General features: G+C 53.4%; 1 protein-coding gene across 3 annotated transcripts in view; it reads left to right on the top strand.

The window, feature by feature from the left end:
- Nucleotides 1–23,660, top strand: part of DYSF (dysferlin) — a 224,302-nt gene that overhangs the window by 82,989 nt on the left and 117,653 nt on the right. For 2 of the 3 annotated variants that reach the window (NM_001434948.1, NM_001102490.3), the window contains 10 exon segments: nt 363–431; nt 577–620; nt 4,001–4,083; nt 11,328–11,369; nt 12,956–13,071; nt 13,578–13,691; nt 15,126–15,303; nt 15,839–15,963; nt 17,856–17,962; nt 23,051–23,243. In NM_001434948.1, the coding sequence (NP_001421877.1) occupies nt 363–431; nt 577–620; nt 4,001–4,083; nt 11,328–11,369; nt 12,956–13,071; nt 13,578–13,691; nt 15,126–15,303; nt 15,839–15,963; nt 17,856–17,962; nt 23,051–23,243 (1,071 nt within the window). 3 annotated transcript variants of the gene reach the window in all.

Raw genomic sequence — 23,660 nt, 5'->3', positions numbered from 1 at the left:
GGACTCCTGGGAAAGCTGGTCTGGACTCAGGGTTGTGGCCATACTTAGGGTCATGGCCATAATGGGAGGGAAGGGAAGGGAACTTCCAGCCAGAGGTATGAGATAAGGGAGAGGCTTGTGACTTTCAAACAATCTGTCCCTCCCTCCATGCCCCGGTGGGTCTGACCTACCATTGAGCTTTGTCTCTGGAAAGATTCCTGGTGTCTAAGCCCACTGCCTCAGGTTCCATAGCCCCCAGGGCCTTCTGCCCAGCCCGAAGGGTGGTTAACTTGGCTGACAGTGGGTGCCCTTTGGTGTGGTGGTCCCCAGGGGTACCCAGAGTCCCCTCAAAGCTCCATTCACCTATCCTCATTGTCTTCTAGCTCTGCAGCAAGATCCTGGAGAAGACGGCCAATCCTCAGTGGAACCAGAGCATCACACTGCCTGCCATGGTGAGCCTCACCTCCATGAGCCGGAGCTCCCAGCCTCCCGCTCCCAGGAGGGCCGGGCTCCCAGCCTTCCCAGCTCCCGCCTGCCTCCCAGATTTCCACTTCTTCAGAAGGCCTCCACCCCCACACATCTCTCTTCCCTCCTTAGTTTCCATCCATGTGTGAGAAAATGAGGATTCGTGTCGTAGACTGGTGAGTCCTGCATCTGGGGACCTTTAGAGGTGGCTGTTGTCAGGGGTCACTGGGTCCTTCGGTTTCCTTGCGTTCAGTCTGCATGTAGCAGGGGAGTCTGTTTCAGGTGAGGTGGTGTCCTCACACAGAGGCCAGAGAAGGAGAGGGCGTGGGCTGCTAGGAAGCTTACTCACAGTGGGTTGGGACGGCTCCAAGAACCAGAGATCCCTGGGGCCAGAAGGGCCCAGGGAGCCTTCCTGGGGGAAGTGGGGTTTGGGGAAGTTCGAGATGAAGGCATCCTAATGAAGAGAGGATCATAAGCAGAGGCAAGGAGGCTGCAAAGAGCAGAGCTTCCAGGAGGGTAGACTGAGACTCCCCAAGGGCTGGTAGGATGGAAGAGATCTCCAGGCTGGAGAAGGGGGCCAGGTTGCCCAAGCAGGGGATGGCACTGCTGTCAGGAGCAGGGGAGTAGCCACAGGGCCATCCTGGAAAATTAGTATCTAGCTCTTGTGAGTGTCTGTGTGCTCCAGGCCCTCTGCCCAGTGAGCTCTTTACACGCCCGTCTCACCTGATGCTCAGCTCGACTCTGGGTATGGCCCGACCTTACAGACGAGGGAGCATGTCTGAATAGATTGAGTGCCCTGTCTGGGGGTACAGCTGGAAGCAGCTGAGGCCAGGCTCGAACTCAAGCCTGTGCTTAACCGCCGGGCCATGCACTGAGGTGCCCTGTCTCACACCGAGGGCTGCAGGGGTCCCCATGTGCCATCTCCAGGGCCTTCCCTACACCAGGCTTCCCCCAAAGAGAGAGCTGTCCTTTCTCTGCCCCCAGAGAGTCTTGGCTGTGTGGTTCCCAGCGTGTTGTCCTTTGGTCTTCGGCCCATGTCACCCCCAGCCAGGAGGATAATGAGAGACTGGGGAAAACCCCCAGGCCACAGAGCCATTAAAGTGTGCGCCAGGTCCCCAGCCTGAGAGAGAACAGCTTGTGAGAATTAGAGGAGAGGAAGGCAGTGTGAGGAGGGCCAGCAGGGAGAGGCCTCCGGGGCCCTGACCGCCAATCTGCTCTGTGGGAGGCGGTTTGGGGCGACGAGCTCTGCGTCCACAGAGCTGTCCCTTCGCCTCGCTGTGTGCGTGCACGAGTGTGCCCTGGGTGCAGGTCTGTGCGGCAGTGTGAGTGAATGCACGCGGGCGCCATGACCCCTGTGTTGTGGATGGGTCCCGCCCGAGTCTGTGTGAGCCGTGTGAGGCACCGACATACTGTACAATCCAAACACATTACGGAATCTGGTGGTGGCTTCTCTGGTTTAGGTTGAAGTGGCATTTTTATTGTGAGTCTATTTTCAGACTTGCTGTATTTTCCAAAAGCAACCCCAAGCCCCAAAACCCAACTCTTGGCCAGAAATCATTCTGCTGCTGCAAGTTCCTATCCAGAAAAGGGCTTTCTTCCCAGAAAACTCAGATAAATTTGTACTATTACCTGAATCCTAGAAATACGATATGGTCCACATGGCCTTTTCTCTGTAACTTAATCTTTCATTCAGTTCTTAAAGAATTCTTTTCATTAAAAACCAAAACCCCCCAAAACTACCCCCTCCTCCTCAAAAAAACCTGACTCAAAACCTCTCTCTTCCCATTCAGATTCAGGTGAGCCCAGAGGTCAGAAATCCTATTTTGCTCCAAGAGCTATTGGTCTTCTCTAGGGTTTGGTCGTGAAGGCAGTTTAGAAGTGTCGTCAACTGTCAATTATCTGGTGTTGATAATCTCATTGTAAAATGTTTAAGGGACTCTTTACTTCCCCGTTTCTTGTCACTCACCATGAAAAGTGATACAGATCTGTGCTGACAATTCACTCCTCCTAATGTAGCCCCCGCCCTGATACAAAACTTTAACGCTTAACCACCTCCCTGGGAAATACAGAGAGGAAGGAAGGGAACAGCAAAGATCTGGTGTCTCATGGCTGTCAGATTTAAAAGAAAAATGACATCACCATGCTCAGGTGGGTCTTTCACCGTGAAGCACGTGGATGTCATCTTCTGAAGCTGCCTGTGGTCAAGGGATGCACAGCAGGAAGAGAGGGCTACTGGGCTCCAAGAGAAGGGAAGATGCACATGGGGAACCTTCTGGAAGGAGATAGAGCCTGCCCCTCCAGTCTTGGCACTGTGGTGTTTTTGGACTGGAAACGTCTTTGCAGTGAGAGACTGTCCTGTGCGTTGTAGGGTGTTTGGCTACAATCACAGCCTCTCTCTATGGCTCCCCTCTATACCAAAAATGTTTCCAGGTGCCAAATGTCCCGGGGTCAAAAATCTCTGGGTTGAGAACTCTCGGTCTAGCCTGACAGGGAAGCAGCAGGCTTCTGCAGGCACGGCTCTGGTTTCCCCATGAGGCGTATCTTGCTCAAGTCCCACCTTTGTCATCCTGCCTGCCTCGGCTTCTTCTCTAGACTGGGGCTGACTGCAGGGCCTGCCTCAGAATCCTGCCTCAGGATTAAATGACGTGACAGTTTCAGCACTGTGCTTGGCTCTCAGGAGGTGCCCAGCAAAAGGTGCCCAGCTGTTACTACATATGGTTGTCAAGGGGGCAGGTGTTGGGCAGAGGAAGGGTCTGCACAGAAACGCTCAGTCCTGGAGCTTCCCCCACGGTCCCCTATGATGGGTAGGAGGGGAGAGGCCTTCTTTGGGGAGGCAGGACCAGTCCCATTTTGGAGCCAGAAGCTGTGTGGACCTTGTTGAGAGTGCTGGGCCAGGAGTCAGGATACCAGTTTCTGTCCTGGCTCCTCCCCTCCCTCCTGGGCTGACCTTGGGCGAGGACTTTGCATCTCCGAGTCTGTTTCCTTCCATCTGTGCAGTAGAGATTTAATAAAAGTACCTATTCCCCAAGGCCATTGTAAGGATCCTTGGTGATCAAGGAAGCTAGAAGTGCTTTGTCACATACAAAATCAGATAAAAAAAAAAGAGCTGTGTATTAGCTACCCTAAGCTAGTTAAGACTGTGGGCTTCCTTGGAGAGAGTTTCTTTCTGGTCCCCTGGTTTTTCTCCTTCGTCTGCTATGTCTTAGCTCTCAGAGCCTTGCTCTCCCTGGGCTTGGGGGTCTGGCTCCCTGGGCGGCCTCCTGCTCCCCTGTACTGCTCCTGCCTCAGGCCTCCTCCTTTTCAACCTGCAGCTGTGCCCACAGACTTCCAGCTTGGCTGCTGGGATGCTGATGGACTGGGTTCCCCCCAGAGGAGTCTTGAGTAACACTTTCTTTCCAGTCTCTTTTCGCCAAACATTACTAGGCCTCCATAACATCCCTGGTGTGAAGACTGGGACCCCTAACAAACGATGCATAACTCCGGCCATTTCCTCCCTGGGTGGGTTGTGGCCTGCGAATCCCACCCGTGTTCAGGCCCTTTCTGCCCCTCGCTCTAGGGACCGCCTCACCCACAACGATATTGTGGCCACCACCTACCTGAGTATGTCGAAGATCTCTGCCTCTGGAGGCGAGATAGAAGGTGAGTGCCCCTCTGTGCTGCCCTCTGGTCCCCATGCTCTCCCCTGTCCCACTGCAACTGTCTTACACCTCTAGCTTTAAGAGTTTGCAGAAAAGGGAAGTCTATAAGGTCTTCGTTGCCCATTTCCCAGGAAGAAGGGCTTTGGCCAGTGAAAGAGATAGGCTTGTGTTTAGGACTGGCCTCACTGTGGAATGATTCCTGCAGATGATCTTGGGGCTGTGGCCACACCATCCACCGGGTTCTCTGTTGGCTGACTGTTGGCTAGCAGTTCCTAGTTTGAAATGGCTTTCATTGGTCTGTTAGAAAGTAGTGCGTGATCATTTGTACAATTTAAAAGAGATAATCTGAAAGAACAATATACAAATTTACTCGCAAAATTATCCATCAGCCTCTCCTCCCAGACAAGAGGTAAATATTAATATTCTGGGGCCTGTTTCTGTGTATGTGTGTATATGATAAACAGTGTTTTGAACAATTTTTAATTGTTTTGACAATTGCTTTTTGTCACTTGGCAATATAACATAGACGTTTATTCATGCTATTAAGTATTCTACAATATGGTGAACGCGCCATAGACCACATTAACTAAATGTTGAATATTTAGGTGTTTTCTAATTTTTCCATTTTATAAGGAGCTAACTTGATATTGAGTATTTTTGTAGCTGAATCTTTATGTAATTCCTGATTTTTCTTTTGCATAAATGCCTTGAAGTGGAATTGCTGTGTCAAAAGATTTGAACATTTTAAAGCTTTTAGTGTATATAAAAATTGCCCTACAAAACGACTGGACTCATTTATACTCTAATCTCTCAAGCTTATTTTGCTGCATCCTTATCAACACAAAGCAAGATAATGATGTTTTTAAAGAACTTTGTCAATTTGTTGGGTGCATTTCATTGTTGCCTTAATTTTATTTCATTGGTATCTGGTAAAGTTGACCAATGTAAAATTTAAAATATTTAATATTCATCTTACATTTGCAAATTATATATTTTTTACAAATTATATATATTTATATACTTTAAAATTTATTCTGCTGTAAATTGCCTATTCATGCTTTGTCCATATTTTTGATGGTATGTTTGTATTTTTCTCATTGTTTTTTAAGAGTTCTGTATGTAGATGGAGGTTAACTTTCTCCTGTCATCTATGTTGTGAATAATTTTTGTCAATTTTATCATTTAATAGTTTTAACTATTCAATTTAAAAATTTTACATAGCCAAATATATTAATTTTTTCCTTAGTGAATTAGGCAAGGGTTTAACATTACTTTTTAAAAAATTGTTCTTCTTTGGTGATACCAACACTGTATGTTGAATAATCTTTTCCCTACATTTTGAAATGCCACTTTTATCCCCTACTAAATTCCTAAATGTGTTCTTGGTCCTATTTCTTGATTTTCTATTATCTTTAATTGGTATGTCTGCTTATTATTTCTTAGGTTTTTGTATCTGGGCTGTGCTGGCTCTGTAAAATTAATTGGAAAGATTTAAAGTCTTTTCTAACATCTGGAACAGTTTATATAACATAAGAATATAGTCTTTTGAGGGTTTGAAAGAATTCACCCATAAAACCGTGTGGGCTGGGTGCCCTTTCTGAGTGGCTGTTGCACTAGCTCTAAAACCTTTTCAGTTTCTCCTGTGATCATTGGTATTTTTAGTTTGTTACTTTTACTACAGTTAATTTTGATAATCTACATTTTCCTAGAAAAATATTTATTACATTGAGGTCTTCCAATTTTTTTATAGTGTTGTGCAGAGCAATCTTTTATGATTTAAACAATTCTCTCTACTTTCTTATTTCTAATGATATGAGTTTGAATTTTCTTTTTTCTTGATTAGTCTTGTTAGAAGTTTTTCTTTCTCCCTCCTGTATTGAACTTTTCAAAGAAAAGTTTTTGGACTTAGATATGAGTTCTAATGGGCTTCCCAGCTGTGCAATAGTAAAGAATCCATCTGCCAATGCAGAAGACACAAGAGACTTGGGTTTGATGCCTGGGTCAGGAAGATCCTCTGGAGTAGGAAATGGCAACCCACCCCAGTATTCTTGCTGGGAAAATTCCATGGACAGGGGAGCCTGGCGGGCTATAGCTCATGGGGTCGCAAAGAGCTGGACACATCTGAATGAATGTGCACAGGCACACTTTAGTTCTAATATTTTCTAATTTTTTATTCTCTCATCTTTTAAATCTTCTCTTTAACTCTCTTTAGACATATTTTGTTGTTTCCTTTTTAACTTTCTAATTGTGTGCTGAGTTGCTCAGTCATGTCTGATTCTTTGTGACCCCATGGACAGTAGCCCACCGGGGTCCTCTGTCCATGAGGATTCTCCTGGCAAGAACACTGGAGTGGGTTGCCATGCCCTCCTCCAGGGGATCTTCCCAACCCAGGGATCGAACCCAGGTGTCCTGATTGTAGGTGGATTCTTTACTGTCTGAGCCACCAGGGAAGCCCAACTTTCTAGTTAACTTGTGTTTATGTTCAGTATTTCTTATTTAAGTAATGGAAGTGTGGTTTCTGCCACATATGTCATGCTTTTGGCCTTCAGGAAATCCCAAGGTTGTATTTATCTCTATTTTTTACTTTTATTTTTTACATTTAGATATTTAATCTATTTTGAGCTTCTTTTGATGTGTTTTCTGAGAGCAGTTTGATTTGATTCCTTTATAGACAGTTTTTCTTCTTTTCTGGCTTGTAGGAATGTCTCTTTTTACTTGTAGTTTAAAAAATTATTTTGATCGGTCTAGGAGCAAGACTCTTGAATTTTTTCTGAGACACAGTGAATTCTTAAATCTGAGTTGAGGACTGATTTCATCTACTCTAATATTGTTGTCTGAGCAGCTGAAGACATGGAGAGGGGTGGGATAAGAGCTGTTCTGGAGCCAGGGAGCTCCAAGAGAGTTGTTCCAGTCTCCTCCCACCAGTCCCAACCTTGTAAGGTCCTTACAAAAATCCAGTGAGACTATAAATGTCACATTCTGGAACACAATAAACCCTAAAGTAATGTTGCTCTTTAGTATCATGATTATTGGCTTTCTGCATCCCTATTCTGATTTTTCCCCCCTGTACCAATTCTGCTTTTTACTGCTTCCCATGTGGTTTAAGACTGGCTATTGCATTTTTAGTTTCTTGTCATGCCTTCCTTTCCCTCCATCTTTCCTTTTATATTTTCCTTTTCCTCTTTGTTCTCTCCCTCGTTGTGTTTTGTTCCACAAAAGTTACGTCTTCCTGCACTCTACTGAGGATTCCAAATCATTTCTTGAGAGTTCAAGGTGAACACCCTCCTGAATTTTACAGACGCTGTTTCCTCCCTATTTCCCTATCCTGGTTGGCCCTCTGTTTGTCCCCTCCCCTTTTATTCACTCTCACACACTCTTGCAAGATCTGGCCAGTGTGGTGTCTTTCCACAGACAGGGTGTGTGGGTCTCTGTCCATCCATCTTCTCAGATCTTTATCTGGAGGTCAGGTTAGCATGCCCAGTTTCTGGCAGATTCCACCTAACACTTCTGAAGTTGACCAGTCTCCTCTAGATTCTCTGAAACATTTAAATATATATATATACAAGTAAAAAATCTGCAATGAACTTCCAGTTTCCCTCCCGATGCGTTAACATCTAGCTGCCATGCTCATTTCATCACTGATACTTGTCATTGTTGGAGTATACCAAAACTCCTTCCCAGAAGCCCCTGCTAAAGGGCTTGTCCTGCCCCAGCCCCTGCCCGTCCTGACTGTGGGAACTGCTGGTCCCAGGATGTGGTCCGCCTGTAGTTGCTGTCCGATAGTTGGATGCAGAGCTAGAAAGATGGGAAGTGAGGGCAGCGTGTCATGCAGGTGGGTGGGAGAGACACTATCCTAGGCTCCCCATGGATCAGAACTCCTGCATGGAAGGAATCTCTTCTCCAGTTTGCCGGCTCGTGCCGTCCCTGTCCCTGAGTCCAAGGGCAAATGTTGGCAGAGGCACAAGGTGCCTTTCTGACTGGTTTCCAGCAGCCACTGTTTCACGAGGCTACAGCTCTGCCAGCTGTCAGCCACCCGAGGGAGAGTTTAGATGCCTGTGCCCCCATCAGTCTTCATGTCTGGGGGTGGTGTTGACCTTGCCCTTTTCCAGGGTCGTCATGAGTATTTGAATGCGAACATGAGAAAGATGTTTATATGGTCACTAGATGGCGCTCAAGCCATGGGCAACCCATTGTGGTTCATGGACCACAGGCTCCCACAGTTTGTTTTGGACATCAATGAGAATCTTCTTGTCACCAGCTAAGCAGTTTTAAGTACAGTTAAATAGCTTGATCTCTGTAGCAATAAAACAGTTAGACTTATTGCTCAAACTGGAGCCGTTCTTCTCAAGCTCTCTCTAGGCCTGGAAGGTTAGCCGTTGCCTGCCTCCCTGCCACGCTTCTCCCGCTTGTCCTGAGGCCACCTCCGAATGTCACTCCCACTTGTCCTGAGGCCACCTCCGAATGTCACTCCAACTTTGAGCTCTTTTTGTTTTTCTCCACCCTAGGGTGTTCCAGAATATCTGGGTGATGTGTGGCCCTTGCTTTTCCCACTACTCTCAAAGCTCAAACTAAACCAAACTATAAAAATGGATTCTTTCTCTATATTCTCCAGCCTCACAGTTCACCAGATTATTTAATCCAACCAGGAATTTTTGTTTTCGTGTTTTGTTGTTATTTCCAGCTAGGACAGGACCTAACGCTAGCCTCTTAAGCACTTTTGACTGCAGGTTTGCCTGGCACACTTAAGTATTCCTTGGACCCTATGCTCCGAAGCATTTAGTAAAAAATTTATTTGTTTTTTTTTTTTTTTTTTTAATGAGGAGTGCTTTCCTGAGAAGCCTCAGTCCTTTTGAAAGGTAGCAGGCACATGAGCCCCATGAAACGTAGGTTCCATGGTACAAATTCTTTTATAACTTTGTACATATGAAAATCATGCTACATAAATAGCACTCAGGCAGTTTTTTCCATGGCTACGAAATCCAAAGTTCGTTTCTTTTTGTCTTTGGAGCATAGATGATGAGGATTTCCCAGCAGTTCTTGGTTTCTTCTCCTGCCTGGCGCTGGCTGGAGTCAGGCAGCCAAGCCGTGGGCGTGGGAGATGTGCTGAGAGGCAGAGGGAGCGGCTGGGCTGGCCGCAGGTAATGGCCTCAGATGCTCCAGGAGAAGGGGGTCCTGAGCTGGGAGGGCCTGCCCTGTACTTCCACAGGTGAGAGAGCTGGGCTGGGCTGCTCAGGCCACAAAACTGGAAGCGTTCATCTGTGTTCTGGGGCTTCCCCAGCCCCTATTCCTTGGGCTTAGGGAAAACACACCAGAACACTTGTGTTTTGGCAGAAGAGTGGTGAGGACTAAATAGAGGCTTTGTCTTGGGTGGCTTCACTGATGACTCTGCCCTTGACTTTATGAGCTGTCTGCAGACACAAGCATGATCCTCACACCTGGAGACCTGTGACCCTGCCCCCAAATTAGGAGTCGCTGGCCTTAGTTGTCGGCAGGGCCCTGTCTCACCATGCCTCATTCTGTGCCTGTTAGGTTTGTGGAGCAAACCAATGAATGAATGAGGCAATTAGTGAAAAGGTGTGGTTGGGAACCAGGCTGCTTGGAAGCCCCTAGCTTGGTCCTCCCAGCCACCAGAGGCACGTGTTGTTCAGATGACCGGGACTAGGGGCCAGCTGTGTCTGGGCTGGGCACTAGTTTGCAGCCAGAACGCAGAGTTGGTCTGTGGGTGGAAAGCTGTGTTTGCTTCTGTGAGGAGCACACGGGGGTCGGAACTATGACCTTGGCCTCATTAGCCCTAGATAACTGGCCAGGCCTGTTTGTAATCATTTGAAGGAGCTTAAAGTGGAATCTGTTTCCTTCCGGCGGGCCCTGGTCGTGCTCTCCTGGGGGTGCAGCTGTGCCCGGGTCGGTCCTCTGTGGTTGCTGAAAGTCTCCTGTGACCAGAGGCCTTGCTCCCCTCCTGATGAAAACCTATTCCTGTGGATATGAAAATGGCCATGAATTATGGTTTATGCACTCTGACTCCTGCCAGCCGGCATTCCTAGCTGAGGCCGGCTGTGGAGAGTGAGGGGCCGGGTCCCAGAGCCGCAGGCCGCCCCCGTCCTCCGTGCCACCTCTGTGCTCACTTGGTCGGCTCTGACCTTGTGCCCATGTTCTCTCTGCTCCATGCCCTTTCTTCCTGTGTCTCTGCTCATTCTTCCTTCCTGCCACAATGTTCTGCTCAGCTCTTGGCTCTTAATTCTGATAATGGAGCTATAGGGAAATAGCAATAGGTATTATTTCTTGAAGGAGACCAATAGGTAAAGGTGATCAGTGAATGAAAATAATTAGGTATTTCACTAAACACAACCCCAGGTCAATCAGGACCCCAGACTGGGCCACACTTGGATGGTTGGAGGAGGAGACAGGGAAGGTCAGAGTGTGGCAAAAGGCAGAACCAGAGAGGACAGTGGAAGGAGACTGAGGATTGCATACTCCTTTGGGGGTGTCTTGTGCTTGTCTTGAAGTGAAGTTGGAAGTCTACCGGAGCATCTCCTTCCTTGCTTCTTTTATTTCTAGACCCTCCTTACCCGTGTTTAGGGTACAACCAAGAGTAGAACATTCAGCTAATGGACAGTGTCTGGCACTGTGCTTCATTCAAAACAGCAGGCGCTGGAAACCTCCTGTTTCAGAACTGTGCCCAGTGCCTGCTGTTGTGAAAATGCAACATGGTGCCCTTAGTGGTAATTCTACAAATGACCACTAGGTGGAGATCTTGTGCCTTGAAATGCCTCCACTCCATGCAGTCAACCTGCCTGTGGGGTGGAGAGCTGTGTGTGCCTAGCTCTGGCCCTTTCACGGTTCCCTCACCCTTTCTTTGCATCTGAACTTTGTTTCCCCCTCTTATCTGGCTATAATATGCCAAAGCATATATATATATATATATTTTTTTTTTTTTTTCTGTGTTACTCCTTGAATGTATTGAGTCAAGTTTTCAATCGACAAACAACATACAGCCTTGCAGGCAGATGGTGGCGTGCACGCCGGGGCACTGGGACTGTGTCTCGCTGAGGGGGGTGCACTGATGACTCAGTGTGTGATAAATTCACAGCTGGGCTGGCCTTGGGGTCTCGGCCCACATCTGTTTCCCGTCCAGGAGCTGTTTTCCTTCTGTCTGCCAGCTGTCCATCCACAGTGCCTCATTTACCTAATCGGTCCTCCACCCAGCCATGCCCATCCTAACCCCTCTTCCATTTCTTTACGCTTCAGAGGAGCCTGCAGGTGTGGTCAAGCCTCCTCCAGCCACAGAACGTACGTGCTCTCACCTCTGGGATGACGAGGGAGTTGGGCCTTGAGGTTTTTACTGGAGGGGCAAGGGCGCTGGTTGTGGGGAAGTGTTCCATTTGCCTGTGGTGGGCTGGAGACTCCCCACCACAATCCCCAAGCTTAACTTTGGCTGTTACCTCTCAACCACGGTGGAATATGTAAATTGCTGGGAACGCTTCAAAGGCAATTCCCTCCCACTCTCTAACCCCCTTGCCCAATGTGCCTGGGCCCTGGAACTCAAATGAGTTCATTCTCTCTAGCAGGGTGGGGGGTGGAGCAGGCAGGGGGTCCATGATGAGGAAGGGGAAGTGTGAGTCCTCTCAGGGACCGGGAGGAGGCCGGGGTGAGCTGAAAACTCTTAAAGTTGAAATGTGCAAGGTAAATTACAGTCAGGATGATTAGTATAAATAATTAGTCACGCTTACAACAGCTCCATCACGTCTTTCACCCGCATCCCCAAAGCCAGAGTGGGTGCTGGGGACTGGAGGAGGAGGGATGCTGGGTGCAGGGCTCTGGAACAGGCATGCTCCTGCGTCTAGTTGGGAAAATCTTGCTGCTCAGGGACGGGCTCAAGCCCAGGGTCCCTGGAACCCGCCCCCCCAGGGTCTGAGCACTCAGAGTCATCTCAGATAGTACCTGCTTCTGGGCCCACCTCCCACCTTTGCCATTCTGGAAACGGCCTCTTCCTCCTTCCTATGATGGGGCACCCTGGCTTTTCAGGATTCTCAGAGTTTGGCCATTGAAATCCCGTCCTAGGAAACTTGGCTGTCAGCTAGAAAGTCATGACATTAACAAAAGAGGGCTGTCAAAAAAAAAAAAAAAAAGGATGGAAATGATGTGGAGGAAAGATTTTGTCTCATCATTAGTGTAATTCTCAAACTCTCCTCCAACTTGCTCCACTGAAAGATCCTTCTTTGCACAAAGTGGGGAAGAGGAGGAGATGCCAGGATGAGTCAAGGCTATTAAATGGTCTGTCTCAACTTCATAAGGATACAGGGGTGGAGGAGACATGTGCCTGGGGCTGCCCTGTGTGTGGGGTGACATCGAGTTGGGCCCCCTCCCTGGCATCCAGGAGATGATGTCTCTGGTGACCAGGCTCTTGGGCCTTCTTTGTGCCTCCCCATAGGCTGGATGGCCTGAGACACAGATGGAAGGGCAGGGTGAGGAGGGGATGAGCGTGGGCTGGGAGGGGCAGGGCAGTGAGCCCGAGCCCAGCTTTGCATGCCGGTTGAGTGCATGAGCTTGAAGGTGAGACCGCTGGGGTCATGCCTCTTTGCAGTCATGTGCTCCTTTTCATCCCTTGGCCTCAGCTTCCTCATCTATACAACGAGACTAATAAAAACAATACAAATCTCCATGTCTCGACACAGTGAGGATTAAAGTCCCGCAGGGGAGACAGCAGTAGCTCTCATGGGGTTCACTGTCCTTTATACGTTTGTGGGGGCCGCATCCTGTGCACGTGCGGGGTGCTGAGACCGGGGATGGGCTTGGCCTGAAGGTAGCAGGGCTGAGCGCTAGACATCTCGGCTGGGCCAGCCCCTCTGATCTGCACCTATGTCTGTGTCTCCCAGTGGACGACCATCTAGGCTTCCTCCCCACCTTCGGGCCCTGCTACATCAACCTCTATGGCAGCCCCAGGGAGTTCACTGGCTTCCCGGATCCCTATGCAGAGCTCAACACGGGCAAGGTGAGCCAGACAGGAACCCAGATCCTGGGGCCTGCCTGGACAGTATCTGAGGTCAGCCTGGACTCCAAGGGCCTGGCGGTGCTTGAGCGGGCCCAGGGCCAGGCAGCTACCCACTCAGAGACCCCTTCTTCCTCCCAGACCCCTCCTGGCCCCTTCTTCCCTCCCATTCTCTTCTCTTTGCCTGTCCTTCAGGGCAAGCCTGACATCTCCTCCCAACCCCCCACCCCCACCCCTGCTAATTTTCCTGGCCCCCAAGGGGCCCAGCTTCTGTCTGTCTCAAGTTTCATTCTCCCCTGGCGAGGTTGGACCCTGGTGCTGACCATCAGGGTGGCATGGCCCTTGAACCCTCTGGGCCACCGTTTCCTCATCTGCAGAGTGACGGGGTGTGGCTCAGGGCCCTGCTGGTTTCCTGGGAGATGGGTGACCTCTGGGCCAGATGAGGTTCCTTCCCTTCCCCTTCTCCCCTCCACTGCCCCTGCTCCTGGTGACCCTTCCTCCCCTCTCAGGGAGAAGGCGTGGCCTACCGAGGCCGGCTCCTGCTCTCCCTGGAGACCAAGCTGGTGGAGCGCAGTGAACAGAAAGTGGAGGCTCTCTCTGCCGATGACATCCTTCGGGTAGAGGTGAGGGGCGTGGCCCTGGGAGGGGCCAGAAGGGCGGTGGCCAAGTGGGGCTGGTGGAGGAGGGCTCAGCTCCACCCATACTCACAGGCCTTCTCACCTCTGGGCCTCAGAGTAACCCAGCACCTGGTCTGCCTTCCTGAGGAATGTTCAGAGGCTCAAAGAAGATAAAAAGTGGAAAGTGTTCCTGAAATGAAAGTGTTAGTTGCTCAGTTGTGTCCGACTCTTTTCAACCCCATGGACTGTAGCTTGCCAGGATCCTCTGTCTATGGGATTCTCCAGCCAAGAGTACTGGAGTGGGTAGCCATGCCCTCCTCCAGGGGGTCTTCCCGACCCAGGGATCGAACCCGAGTCTCCTGCATTCCAGACAGATTCTTTATCGTCTGAGCCCAAAGAAGATAAATAGAAGTATTTTAAAGTCTAGAGCTTGATGCAGGATGAGAGGCTATTTTAAAATAGCTAACACTTATGAATCTCTGACTGTTTGTCAGACACTATGCTGATGATACTGCTGATGTCACTGAGTCCTCCCAGCACCTGCCACGTGGCTGCTCTGAGTATCCCCATTTTACAGATGAGAACACTGAGGCTCAAATGTAACAAAGCGGCAAGTGGTGGAACCCGGCCTTATTTCTAGGAGGCAGCTATGTGGAGTCCTCATGAGGGATTATACCCTCTCACCCTGTAGTCAGTGGTGCTGGTTTGACTTCTGGCTTGTCCACTTACCAAGTGGGAGTAATAATTATACCCATCTTAAAAGATTGTTGTGAGAATGAAGTTTATTCTTACCAGCACGCAGTAGGTGCTCGATAAGTGTTAGCCATTGTCACTGTGTGCTTGACCTAATAAACCAGTCATGTAACCCCTCTCCCCTCTGCCTTCCACAGAGGGGATTGTAAAGTCATCTTGGTTCAAGCCGGGATGTGTGGTTGGGTGCTGGCCATGTCCTCAGCCTGGTGCCTGATGCCCAGAGGGGACAATGGGGCTCATTCATCCCATGCGTGCGGCAGCCTGCGATGCTGCAGGGCTGGCCGGCGTGGTGGAGAGCCTGAGTGGTGCGGAGTGGGTGTTCTGGGTGGGCACATGGTGCGTTATGGCCTCTGGCCCCTTCTGGAAAGGCAGAGGCAGGAGGCCAGGCTCCCCGGGGTTGTGGTGCCTCCGCTGCTGGTTTGGATTAAGGAGCTCCATGACCTCGGAGGCGCGGACCTTAGTAGAGGAACACGGCCAAACACACAGGCCTGGAATGAGTTTGCTCAGTTACTGACCAAATCTGGGCTCTGGTGCAGAGCTGGAGCACTCACCACCCGCCCGTCCAGCCAGAGTTTATTGGGTGCCAGGCTCAGCCAGGGCCTCCCAGCCACGTGACGCCCTCCCCGCCCCGCACTGGTGTCCCTGTCCCTTCCCCCGTGACCCCGAGGCTGCCCTCTCTGCCCCCAGAAGTACCTCCGGAGGCGCAAGTACTCGCTCTTTGCCGCCTTCTACTCGGCCACCATGCTGCAGGATGTCGATGACGCCGTCCAGTTCGAGGTCAGCATTGGGAACTATGGCAACAAGTTCGACACCACCTGCCTGCCGCTGGCCTCCACCACCCAGTACAGCCGGGCGGTCTTTGATGGTGAGGCCGGAGGCTGCGTGCCTGGCGGGGGACCCAGGCCTCAGAGTAGGGGCCGAGCCCTAAATCCCATCCCCTGCGGAAAGCTTCTGGAGGCTCGCCCAAAGGCACACGGGTTCGGGGGACCCCTAGTCTGCTCCCCGCTGTGCTGCCTCCCCGTGCTCATTTCCAGGTGCATCCCTCCTGCTGGGATCCATAGACTGGGCTCCTGACACCAGCAGTGGTCGGCCTTGATCTTGACCTTTGGTGACCACTCATTCCATGGTGGGTGTGGGGCTTGGCGTAGAGATTTTGGAGAGCGTGGGATTCCCAGGGTCCTTCTGACAGCGCCTTGGTTTTGATGTGCTAAGGAGTCCAACTGAGAGCAGCAGCTGTCTGTTCAGCGTGTGAAGGGAACTCTTGGCACCTTGTCCGGGCACTGGGGAATACAGGTCGTGCCACAGGTGTCTTAGCTGGGGGGCAGGTATTTGCATCCGCCGCCTGCCTCGGCCCCCCACGCCTCTGCCCGGCTCAGCGCCAGGCCCTTGCGTCCTTCCAGGATGCCACTACTACTACTTACCCTGGGGCAACGTGAAGCCCGTGGTGGTGCTGTCGTCTTACTGGGAGGACATCCGCCACAGAGTTGAGGCTCAGAACCAGCTTCTCAGGATTGCCGACCAGCTGGTGAGTGGAAGCTGCCCCCACCCACAGACCCCATGCATGCACCTCTCCTGCCCCATGGGTGTCTTCAGTCCTGCCTCCACAGGGGCTAAGCCTGCAGACCTCACGATGCCTGTGGTCCCTGTGTCCTGACCAGGCCAGGCTTGCAGTCCTGCCCTGCACACTGGGAAGAGAGGAGAGGGAGGGAGCACAGCTCTGGGGGGATCATCCCTAGTCTGAGGTAGGAGACAGCACAGAGAAACAGCTGAGAGAGACTGAGCTGGGAGCAGAGGACAGAGCCTGCAGCCATCCATCCACCCATTCATTCACTCATCGAATGCCTTTGACTCTTAGCACAGCAAGGGTTGTGCTGGAAACATCTAACTAGAGGGTGGATGTGAACAGGATGCTGCCCCTGACTCCAGGGGTCAGCTTAGTAAAGGAGTAGGCAGGTTCATCCACCCCTCTCCTACAGAGGCTGGAATTTCAGTTCAGACGTTGCTCCAGGAGTCCCTAGGGAGGGGGGCTCAGAGGAGAGAGGAGGCCAGTTAGCATCAGGAAAGCAACTCAGGGCGGCGAGGGGCCGCATCCAGTGAGGGGAGTTGGGGGCTAGGGGAGTGGCTCTGGGAGGGAGCTGACCTCAGGGAGAAAACAGAAGGGGTTGAGCTGCAAGGACTTGGTGGTCTGTTGGACTGGGGAGCAGAGGCTGTGAGGAGGGCCTCCAGTGGCTGGGAGCTCAGGAGAAGAGCAGGGCTGTGAGGTCAGGGATGTGTCCTGTCCTGGATGTGGCTGGGGGTTACTGGTGGATGCTGGGATTTGCAGGCCTGGTGTTTGGCCAGAGAGCAGAGGAGAGTCAAAGTGGGCAGAGGGGAGAGGCCAAGGGTGGAAGATCCTGGTGGTGGCCCCTGGCCATTTCTGTGTGTGCACGGGGTGGAGGCTCACCCACGAGGTGTGTGGCCCGTGAGAACGGGGGGAGGCAGGTGTGCATGCTTTGGGGGCCCACAAGGGCAGCAGGGTAGAGGGCAGGGCGTTGAGAGGTTTGGACAGGTGGAGGAGGTGAGCATGGTGAGAAGGGAAGCGGGGAACGGGGATTTTAGAATGGCTGGGAGGGGTTGTCAGCCCCAGATGGGGACCATGATGACCCACACTTTCCCTGAGACCCGCAGTTCTCTGGGAGGGAGGGACCAGTCCACGCCCAGGTTTGGGAGAACTCGGAGTCGATTTTGTGCAAGTCCAGCATCTTCTTGGCCATCTGTTCTCTCCCAGGCCATGCCTGGCAGACAGGGGCTGGCTGTCCTTCCAGGGCCTGTCTGTCCGCAGCGTGGTGGGCCCAGGGTGGAACGCAGGCTCAGGAAGGCAGAAGAGGTGGGCAAGGGGGTGGGGATGGAGGGGCAAGTCCTTGGCTGAGCGTGACCTGTTGGGAGATCTGTCTCCCAGTTCAGGCCTGAGACCTGGGGCTGGAGCGCCCCCTGGAGGAGACCAGTTGCGATGGGGGCATGAGTAGGAGTTTGGGGAGGGAAGGCCCGCCGGGCCGGCTGTCTGAGCGCTCCCGAAGGAAGGAGCATGGGATCCAAGCCTGCTTGGGTGGTAAGGTTTGAAAAGGAGAGAGGGTGCAGGTGGGACCTGGAGCTGGCTCCGAGGTCGCTTACCTGTGAGACCTGGCTTGACGGGGCCGTGGAGAGCGAGATACACAAGCGCGGTGGGAGTCCCCAGTCTGGGAATTGGATGTTTGTTGCGGGGAACCCTGCAAAGTTCTTGAGCCACGACAGCCGCTGGCTTGTGGGGTCCGTACTCTGCCTTCTTGGCTCTCACTGTTCTTGCCTTTTTGATTCAGGGGCTGGGCTGTGGTGACAGGACCTGGGGATGGAGGGTCCGCCCCACGGTGACCTTCCTGACCCTGCCCGCCCATTCCACAGGAAGCCGGCCTGGAGCAAGTCCACTTGGCCCTGAAGGCTCAGTGCTCCGACGAGGACGTGGACTCCCTGGTGGCTCAGCTGATGGATGAGCTCATCGCAGGCTGCAGGTAGGGGGTGCCCGGCACCCATGGCGCCCTCCCCTTCTGGCTGGCCGGCCCCTTTCCCGGGAGTGTTCGTGTGTGGCGGTGAGCGACGGCACGTCTCCCCGGCCACGCTTGGCTAGCAGTCCAGCCCGTGCTGAGTCCAAAGGTGGTGGAGCCAGCGCGGGGAGTTGAAAAGGTGACATTTAGAGCAGGTCATAAATCTCCCTGCAGCAGCGGCAGCTGCGGGCCCAGGGCGGCCCGGCTCACCTGAATGGGGAGCGTTGTGTCTCTGATCCCCGACCTCTTATTTCCCTGATGGAATCTCCAGGAGGAGCTGGCTGGTGGGGGTGACGGCGCCCCTCCTCCCCCCAAGGCTGTGTCAGGGACCGGTGTTTCTGTTTAGCCTTCTATTGACATGGCTGATTGTCAGCTTCAGGAAAAGGGAGCCCAGGGGTGAAGGAGAATGGGGGTTCAGGGCCCTGGTAGAAGGGGAAGCATCTGAACCTCTCCTCCACAGCTGGGTGATTTGGGGCTCACCACCCACCTGCTCTGAACCTTGGTTTCCTCATTTCAACCTGACATTAAGAATATTGTAACCACTTTATAATGTCACATAAGCAAAATGCCTGGCCCTTAGGACGTATTTAATAAATGATAGCTGTGATTATTATCAAGCAGAAGAAACATTAAGGAGACTTAGATTCTCATCCTGTTACCCACCTTTGTGGCTTTGGGCAACTTCACTTCTCTGGGCCTCAGTTTTCCCAGGTATTAAATGGACTTAATAACAGACAGCAGTCTTTTTTCTTACCATGGGATTAAGTGTGAATGTATGCAGATATAGTCTACACCCTCCTCTAAATCGTCTCACCCCAGCCCCTGTGGAATGTATGAGAAGTGCTGTGTGGCTGCCTGCCCCTTCTGGTCCTTTGTACCCCAGGTAGGAAGCACACCTTTATCAGAAATGGCCCTGTGGCCTGCTGCCCAGATGGGTCATTCACTCCTCCAAACTTTCCTGAGACCTGGCAGGTTCCAAGCGAGGAGCCTAAAGCGTGTTACAAGGGTGCAGCTTCAGCCCTCTCGGGGGTGATGAGGCAGAAGTGAGCAAATGAAGGAAAGTGTTGGGGGCTCGAGGCATGTGCCCCCGGAGCTCGGAGCAGGTGCATCTTGTGAAAATCTATAGACACTTCCTGGAGGCGGTGGTGCCCTAGGAGAACTCTGGAGGGGAGGAGTCAGCCTTTGGGGAACGGACTTCTGGGCATGGGCGCAGGAGCCTGGGATACCTGCTGCCTTCTGGGGGTTGTGAGGGGAGCTGCAGTCCTGTTGGGACAGGCCTCAGGGGGTTGCTAAGGCAAGCCCAGAGCTGGGGGCAGCGGGGGCCCAGGGATTCCTGGGGTTCAGACACTCACTCTGGCTGCAGTGAGAGTGGTGGGCTGTGGGTGGTGGTGAGGGGTGACTGATGAGGGCATCACCCAAGGCAGGGGACTCAGGGACATGGATGAGAGAAGTAGAGGGCAACGTGGATTGTTCAGGAGGCGCTGTGGTGAGTAACAGCCTCGTGGGGACCACTTTCTGTGCCAGGTGCGGTTCTGAGAAGTTCACCTGTATTAACTGATCATAAGAATCTTATGAGGTGGGAAGTAGAGGGATCCACATTTTACAGATGAGAAAACAGGCTCCGAGAGGTTAATCGCCCAGATTCACACCCTAGTAAGTGGCTGACCCCCTCGCTGTGCTGCTCTGTACTGGACAGGCTTTGATGGTGGATTGAGTGTGGCGGCCCAGGGAAGGTCCAGAATGGTCCCTTGGCTCTGGCCAGAGCAGGAGGGTGGAGAGCAGGGCCATTTCTGGAGGGGGACAGTGGGAGAAGAGCAGGTTTGGTAGAGGGAGAGGTGCTCGGGGCTGGCAGTGCTGAGTAGCAGTTGTCTGTGGTCTGGAGGTCGGAGGTCACTGTGAAGCTAGAGGGGGTACCCTCAGCAGGGGCAGCCGCAGAGTGCCTGGCTGTGCCCCACTGCCCGACCTGACAGCTCGGGTGCGGAGGGCGGGCCGGGGCTCTGGGTTCAGCATGGTCTGCTCATGACTCATGCGCGGTGTGGACCTTGGCAGGTCCGAGGGGCCTGACACATCTGAGACGAGTGGGTCCCGGGCCCCTGGGCCGCTGCACCGCTCTCCCAGTGCCCCCCTCTTGATGTACTTGTCTCAAAATGCCTCTGCCAAAGCCTGGTCTCCTTGAATCACTCTCCTGGGGATAGAAGGTGGCTGGGGGCCTCCTGGAGAGCCCTGGTCTCAAGTCAGGGGCTTGTGAGGAGGGTCCCACCCCCTCAGGAGGGCACGCACGGCTCTCTGTGGAAGATCTGTTCCCTCGGCTCCATCTGGGCCACCAATAGCCTTGGGGCTGCAGAAAGAGAGCTCCCCTCCCCCACCAGGCTCTGTGTTGTGCATCATTGCAGCCAACAGCAGGGCAGCTGGGTGCAGATTACATGAGCCAGCTTGCCATAGATGACCACCAGCTGCTCACGGATTCCTCCGGCCAGCCCCCGCCCACCACTCCACCATCAAGAGCCCTTCGTTTGCACAGATCCCTTTCTGCTGCATCTCCTGGGAGCCCCTCTCCCCGCTGTGCCAGTCTCGCCCACTCTGCTCCTTTGGCCCAGCCTTCTCCTCTCATCTCCTGACCCATGGACCCATCTGCCAGCCACACCTGGGTGTCCACCGGCACATCCTATCATTTTCTGTGATCTTCCTAAGCCTGTGCCCTGCCACCTCCACTCCAGCACTGCAGCGGCTCCCGTTGCCTTCAGGAAAAGCCAGCCTCGTCTGACACGTGGACTTCTCTGTCTCCACTGCCTGCTCCTGGACCTCAGCAGTCTCACCCTCCAGCCCCCTGGAGCCTCCGTGCTGGCTCGCTCCCTTGCATGTGCTCCCCCCGCCTCTGAGTCTTGTCTTCTGCACATTCTGCTTCTTCAGCCAGAAGGCCCTTCCTGCTCTGCTCGGCCTGACCTGCTTCTGCTGACCTGCCAGTGCAGCTTGAGTCCTCTTCCTCCAGGAAGTACTCCAGACTCTGAGAAAGCTCGGGGAGGGGGGGGCGGGGAGCTTGTCTGTTCCAGGGCCTTGTCTGTTCCAGGGCCTTCCTGAAGGTAGAGCTGGGTCTCATCCCTGGGTCCAGTCTCTGGTCAGGACCGACAGAGCTGTTCCTCGTGAGGATTGAAATGAATGACCCAGTGCCCAGGGTATCTTTCAGGCTGGACACTCTCCCCTCCCAGGCAGCATCCCTGATAAAGGCATCCAGTCTCCGTGGGGGCAGACAGCCACCTCGTGGACAGCCCAGCTCTGCTCCTAGCCTGTGCTGGACCCTGTCCTGGGCTGGCCTGTCGTTTCCAAGTCATCCAGGGTTGGTAGAGCGACTGCCCCTGCTTGGGGTTGGGGCCCTGTCATTGGCCTCCACTTCCAGGTCTCCCTTTTCTGGGCCTGCCTTGGGCTTTACGGGGTGGGAAAGGGCCGGGGCACCTTGCTTGTGGCAGTTACGGGTCTCGACTGTTTCTTGGGGAGCCTTGTTTGGGCTGGTGGCCTCCGTGAAAATCTCCCTTTGGTGGTCTGCATGGCAGTCCCTCTCAGTTCCGGACCCAGGCTGGGAGCATAAATCACCCTGGTTGGCTCGCCTCTCCATATCCCACTCCAGACCCGCCTGCCCCCGCCCTCAGGCCCACTCAGGCCTCCTTCCCAGCAGGCCCAGCCCAGGAGTCCGGTCGGGCCCCCCTTCACCCTCCGAACATGCCCCTCCGCCATGCTCTGGTGAGCTGGGGATGAAGGCCGCCCCTCTCCTGGCCTGGGGCAGCCCCATCCGAGGCACCCTCGGGGCAGTAAATATTATATTACCACAGGGTGTGCAGTACGTGACCTGAGACAGGCCCCAGGGCTTAAGTTTCCTGAGATGGAGTTTGCGTACTGCTCCCCCCACCCTAAAAATTCAATTAAAAAAAATAACAGGAAAAATGTAGTGCGCCGAGGGCCTGCCAGAGTGGTGTATCTGGCGGCGGCGGTGCCGCTGCGCTCGGCGGTAATTGGTTCTGCATAGCTCGGGGAAATTGGCAGAAAAATAAATCAGCCGGGAGCCGGGAGTCGAGACACCGCGGGGAGGGAACGTGAGGTGGGGGGTGGCTGCGAGTGGTGGGAGCAGATCTGGTGAGCAAGCGGGCTTGACTGATGTCCTGTTTGCGAGTCAAGGGCTTAGAGGGGGTGGGGCGGCCCGTGCCCTGGAGCCCAAGTAATCTGGAGGAGTCCTGCCCGGTGAGAAGAGCACAGAGGCCGCCACCCGCCCCTTCCGCCCTCTGTGACCCCTGTGTGCGTACTGACTGACCCTGGGCCTTGGTGTGGGCCGGAGGAGCCGTATAAAGGGGCGCCCAGGCAGGGAGCCCAGCCTTTGGATGAGGGTGGTCAGAGTTCTACGCCTCCAAATAGGGTTGAGTTTAAACCCAACCCCCCTACTGGAGGCTTGGGGCCGTGTTTCTGGGACTGCGTGTACCCCCACCTCCTCTCCAAAGGCTTCCCAAGGCAGAGGGTTCTGGGAGGGGTGCTGTGGGGCCGCCCTGGGTCGACCCATCTGTGCTGCTGGCTGCTGGCCTCCCCACAGCGTCTGCAGTGGCTTGTCAGGGGTCCATAAATTTCCTTCTTGAAGAAAGTGTGTGTACAACAGAATGGATTCGTTTCAGCCAAAGGCAACTTAGTGCTCAGGCCTCTGCTCTAGGAGGGTGCAGCGGGGGCAGGAGGGACCTACTGGGCCTCTGGGGGCTTGCAGTCAGTTGGGCAGAGGGGATGCACAGGTGAAAGAGGTCACAGAACTGGAGGCTGAGAGGGTAGGTTCCAGACAGGCAGCCTCAGAACAGAGAGGTACTTCAGAGCAGGAGGCACTCTGGCCAGGGTGGTTGGGGCAGGCTTCCTGGAGGAGGTGGCTGGAGGAGGCACCCAGGGCAGGTGGAGCAGCCAGCAGGAGGCTGAGGGTTTGAGGCCTCTTGTGAGTGCCTGTGCACACGTGTACACGCCTGTGTGTATGTCCGGGCCCGGGTGAGTGCTGGGCTCTGGCTCATCAGGCAAATCCGTCTCTGTCCGTCATAGCCAACCCCTGGGTGATGTCCAGGAGATGCCCTCTGCCACCCACCTGGACCAGTACCTGTACCAGCTGCGCACCCGCCACCTGAGCCAGATCACCGAGGCGGCCCAGGCCCTGAAGCTCGGCCACAGTGAGCTCCCCGCTGCCCTGGAGCAGGCTGAGGACTGGCTCCTGCGGCTCCGTGCCCTGGCTGACGAGGTAGCTGACCCTGGGAGGTGCCTTCCTTCCTGCCTGGGATGTCAGAGCTGGGAGGGGCAGGGGGATGTCTGGTCCAAACTGGCTCTGTTGCTGGGTAACCTTGGGGAGGTGACTTAATCTCTCTGAGCCTCCATGTTTGCCTTCAGAGGGGATACTGGGTGTGGTGGGGCCCAGCCCAGAATCTGGCATGTAGTAGGTGCTTGATAAATGCCCCCGAAGAAAGAAAGTGAAGTCACTCCGTCATATCTGACTCTTTGCGACCCCATGGACTGTAGCCCACCATGCTCCTCCATCCATGGGATTTTCCAGGCAAGAGTAGTAGAGTGGGTTGCCATTTCCTTCTCCAGAGGATCTTCCCGACCCAGGGATCGAACCTGGGTCTCCCACGTTGTAGGCAGATGCTTTACCATCTGAGTC

Source organism: Bos taurus, chromosome 11, assembly GCF_002263795.3.
Source record: "Bos taurus isolate L1 Dominette 01449 registration number 42190680 breed Hereford chromosome 11, ARS-UCD2.0, whole genome shotgun sequence".
Classification (NCBI taxonomy): domain Eukaryota; kingdom Metazoa; phylum Chordata; class Mammalia; order Artiodactyla; family Bovidae; genus Bos; species Bos taurus.
This window is presented reverse-complemented; position numbering and strand designations above follow the sequence as displayed.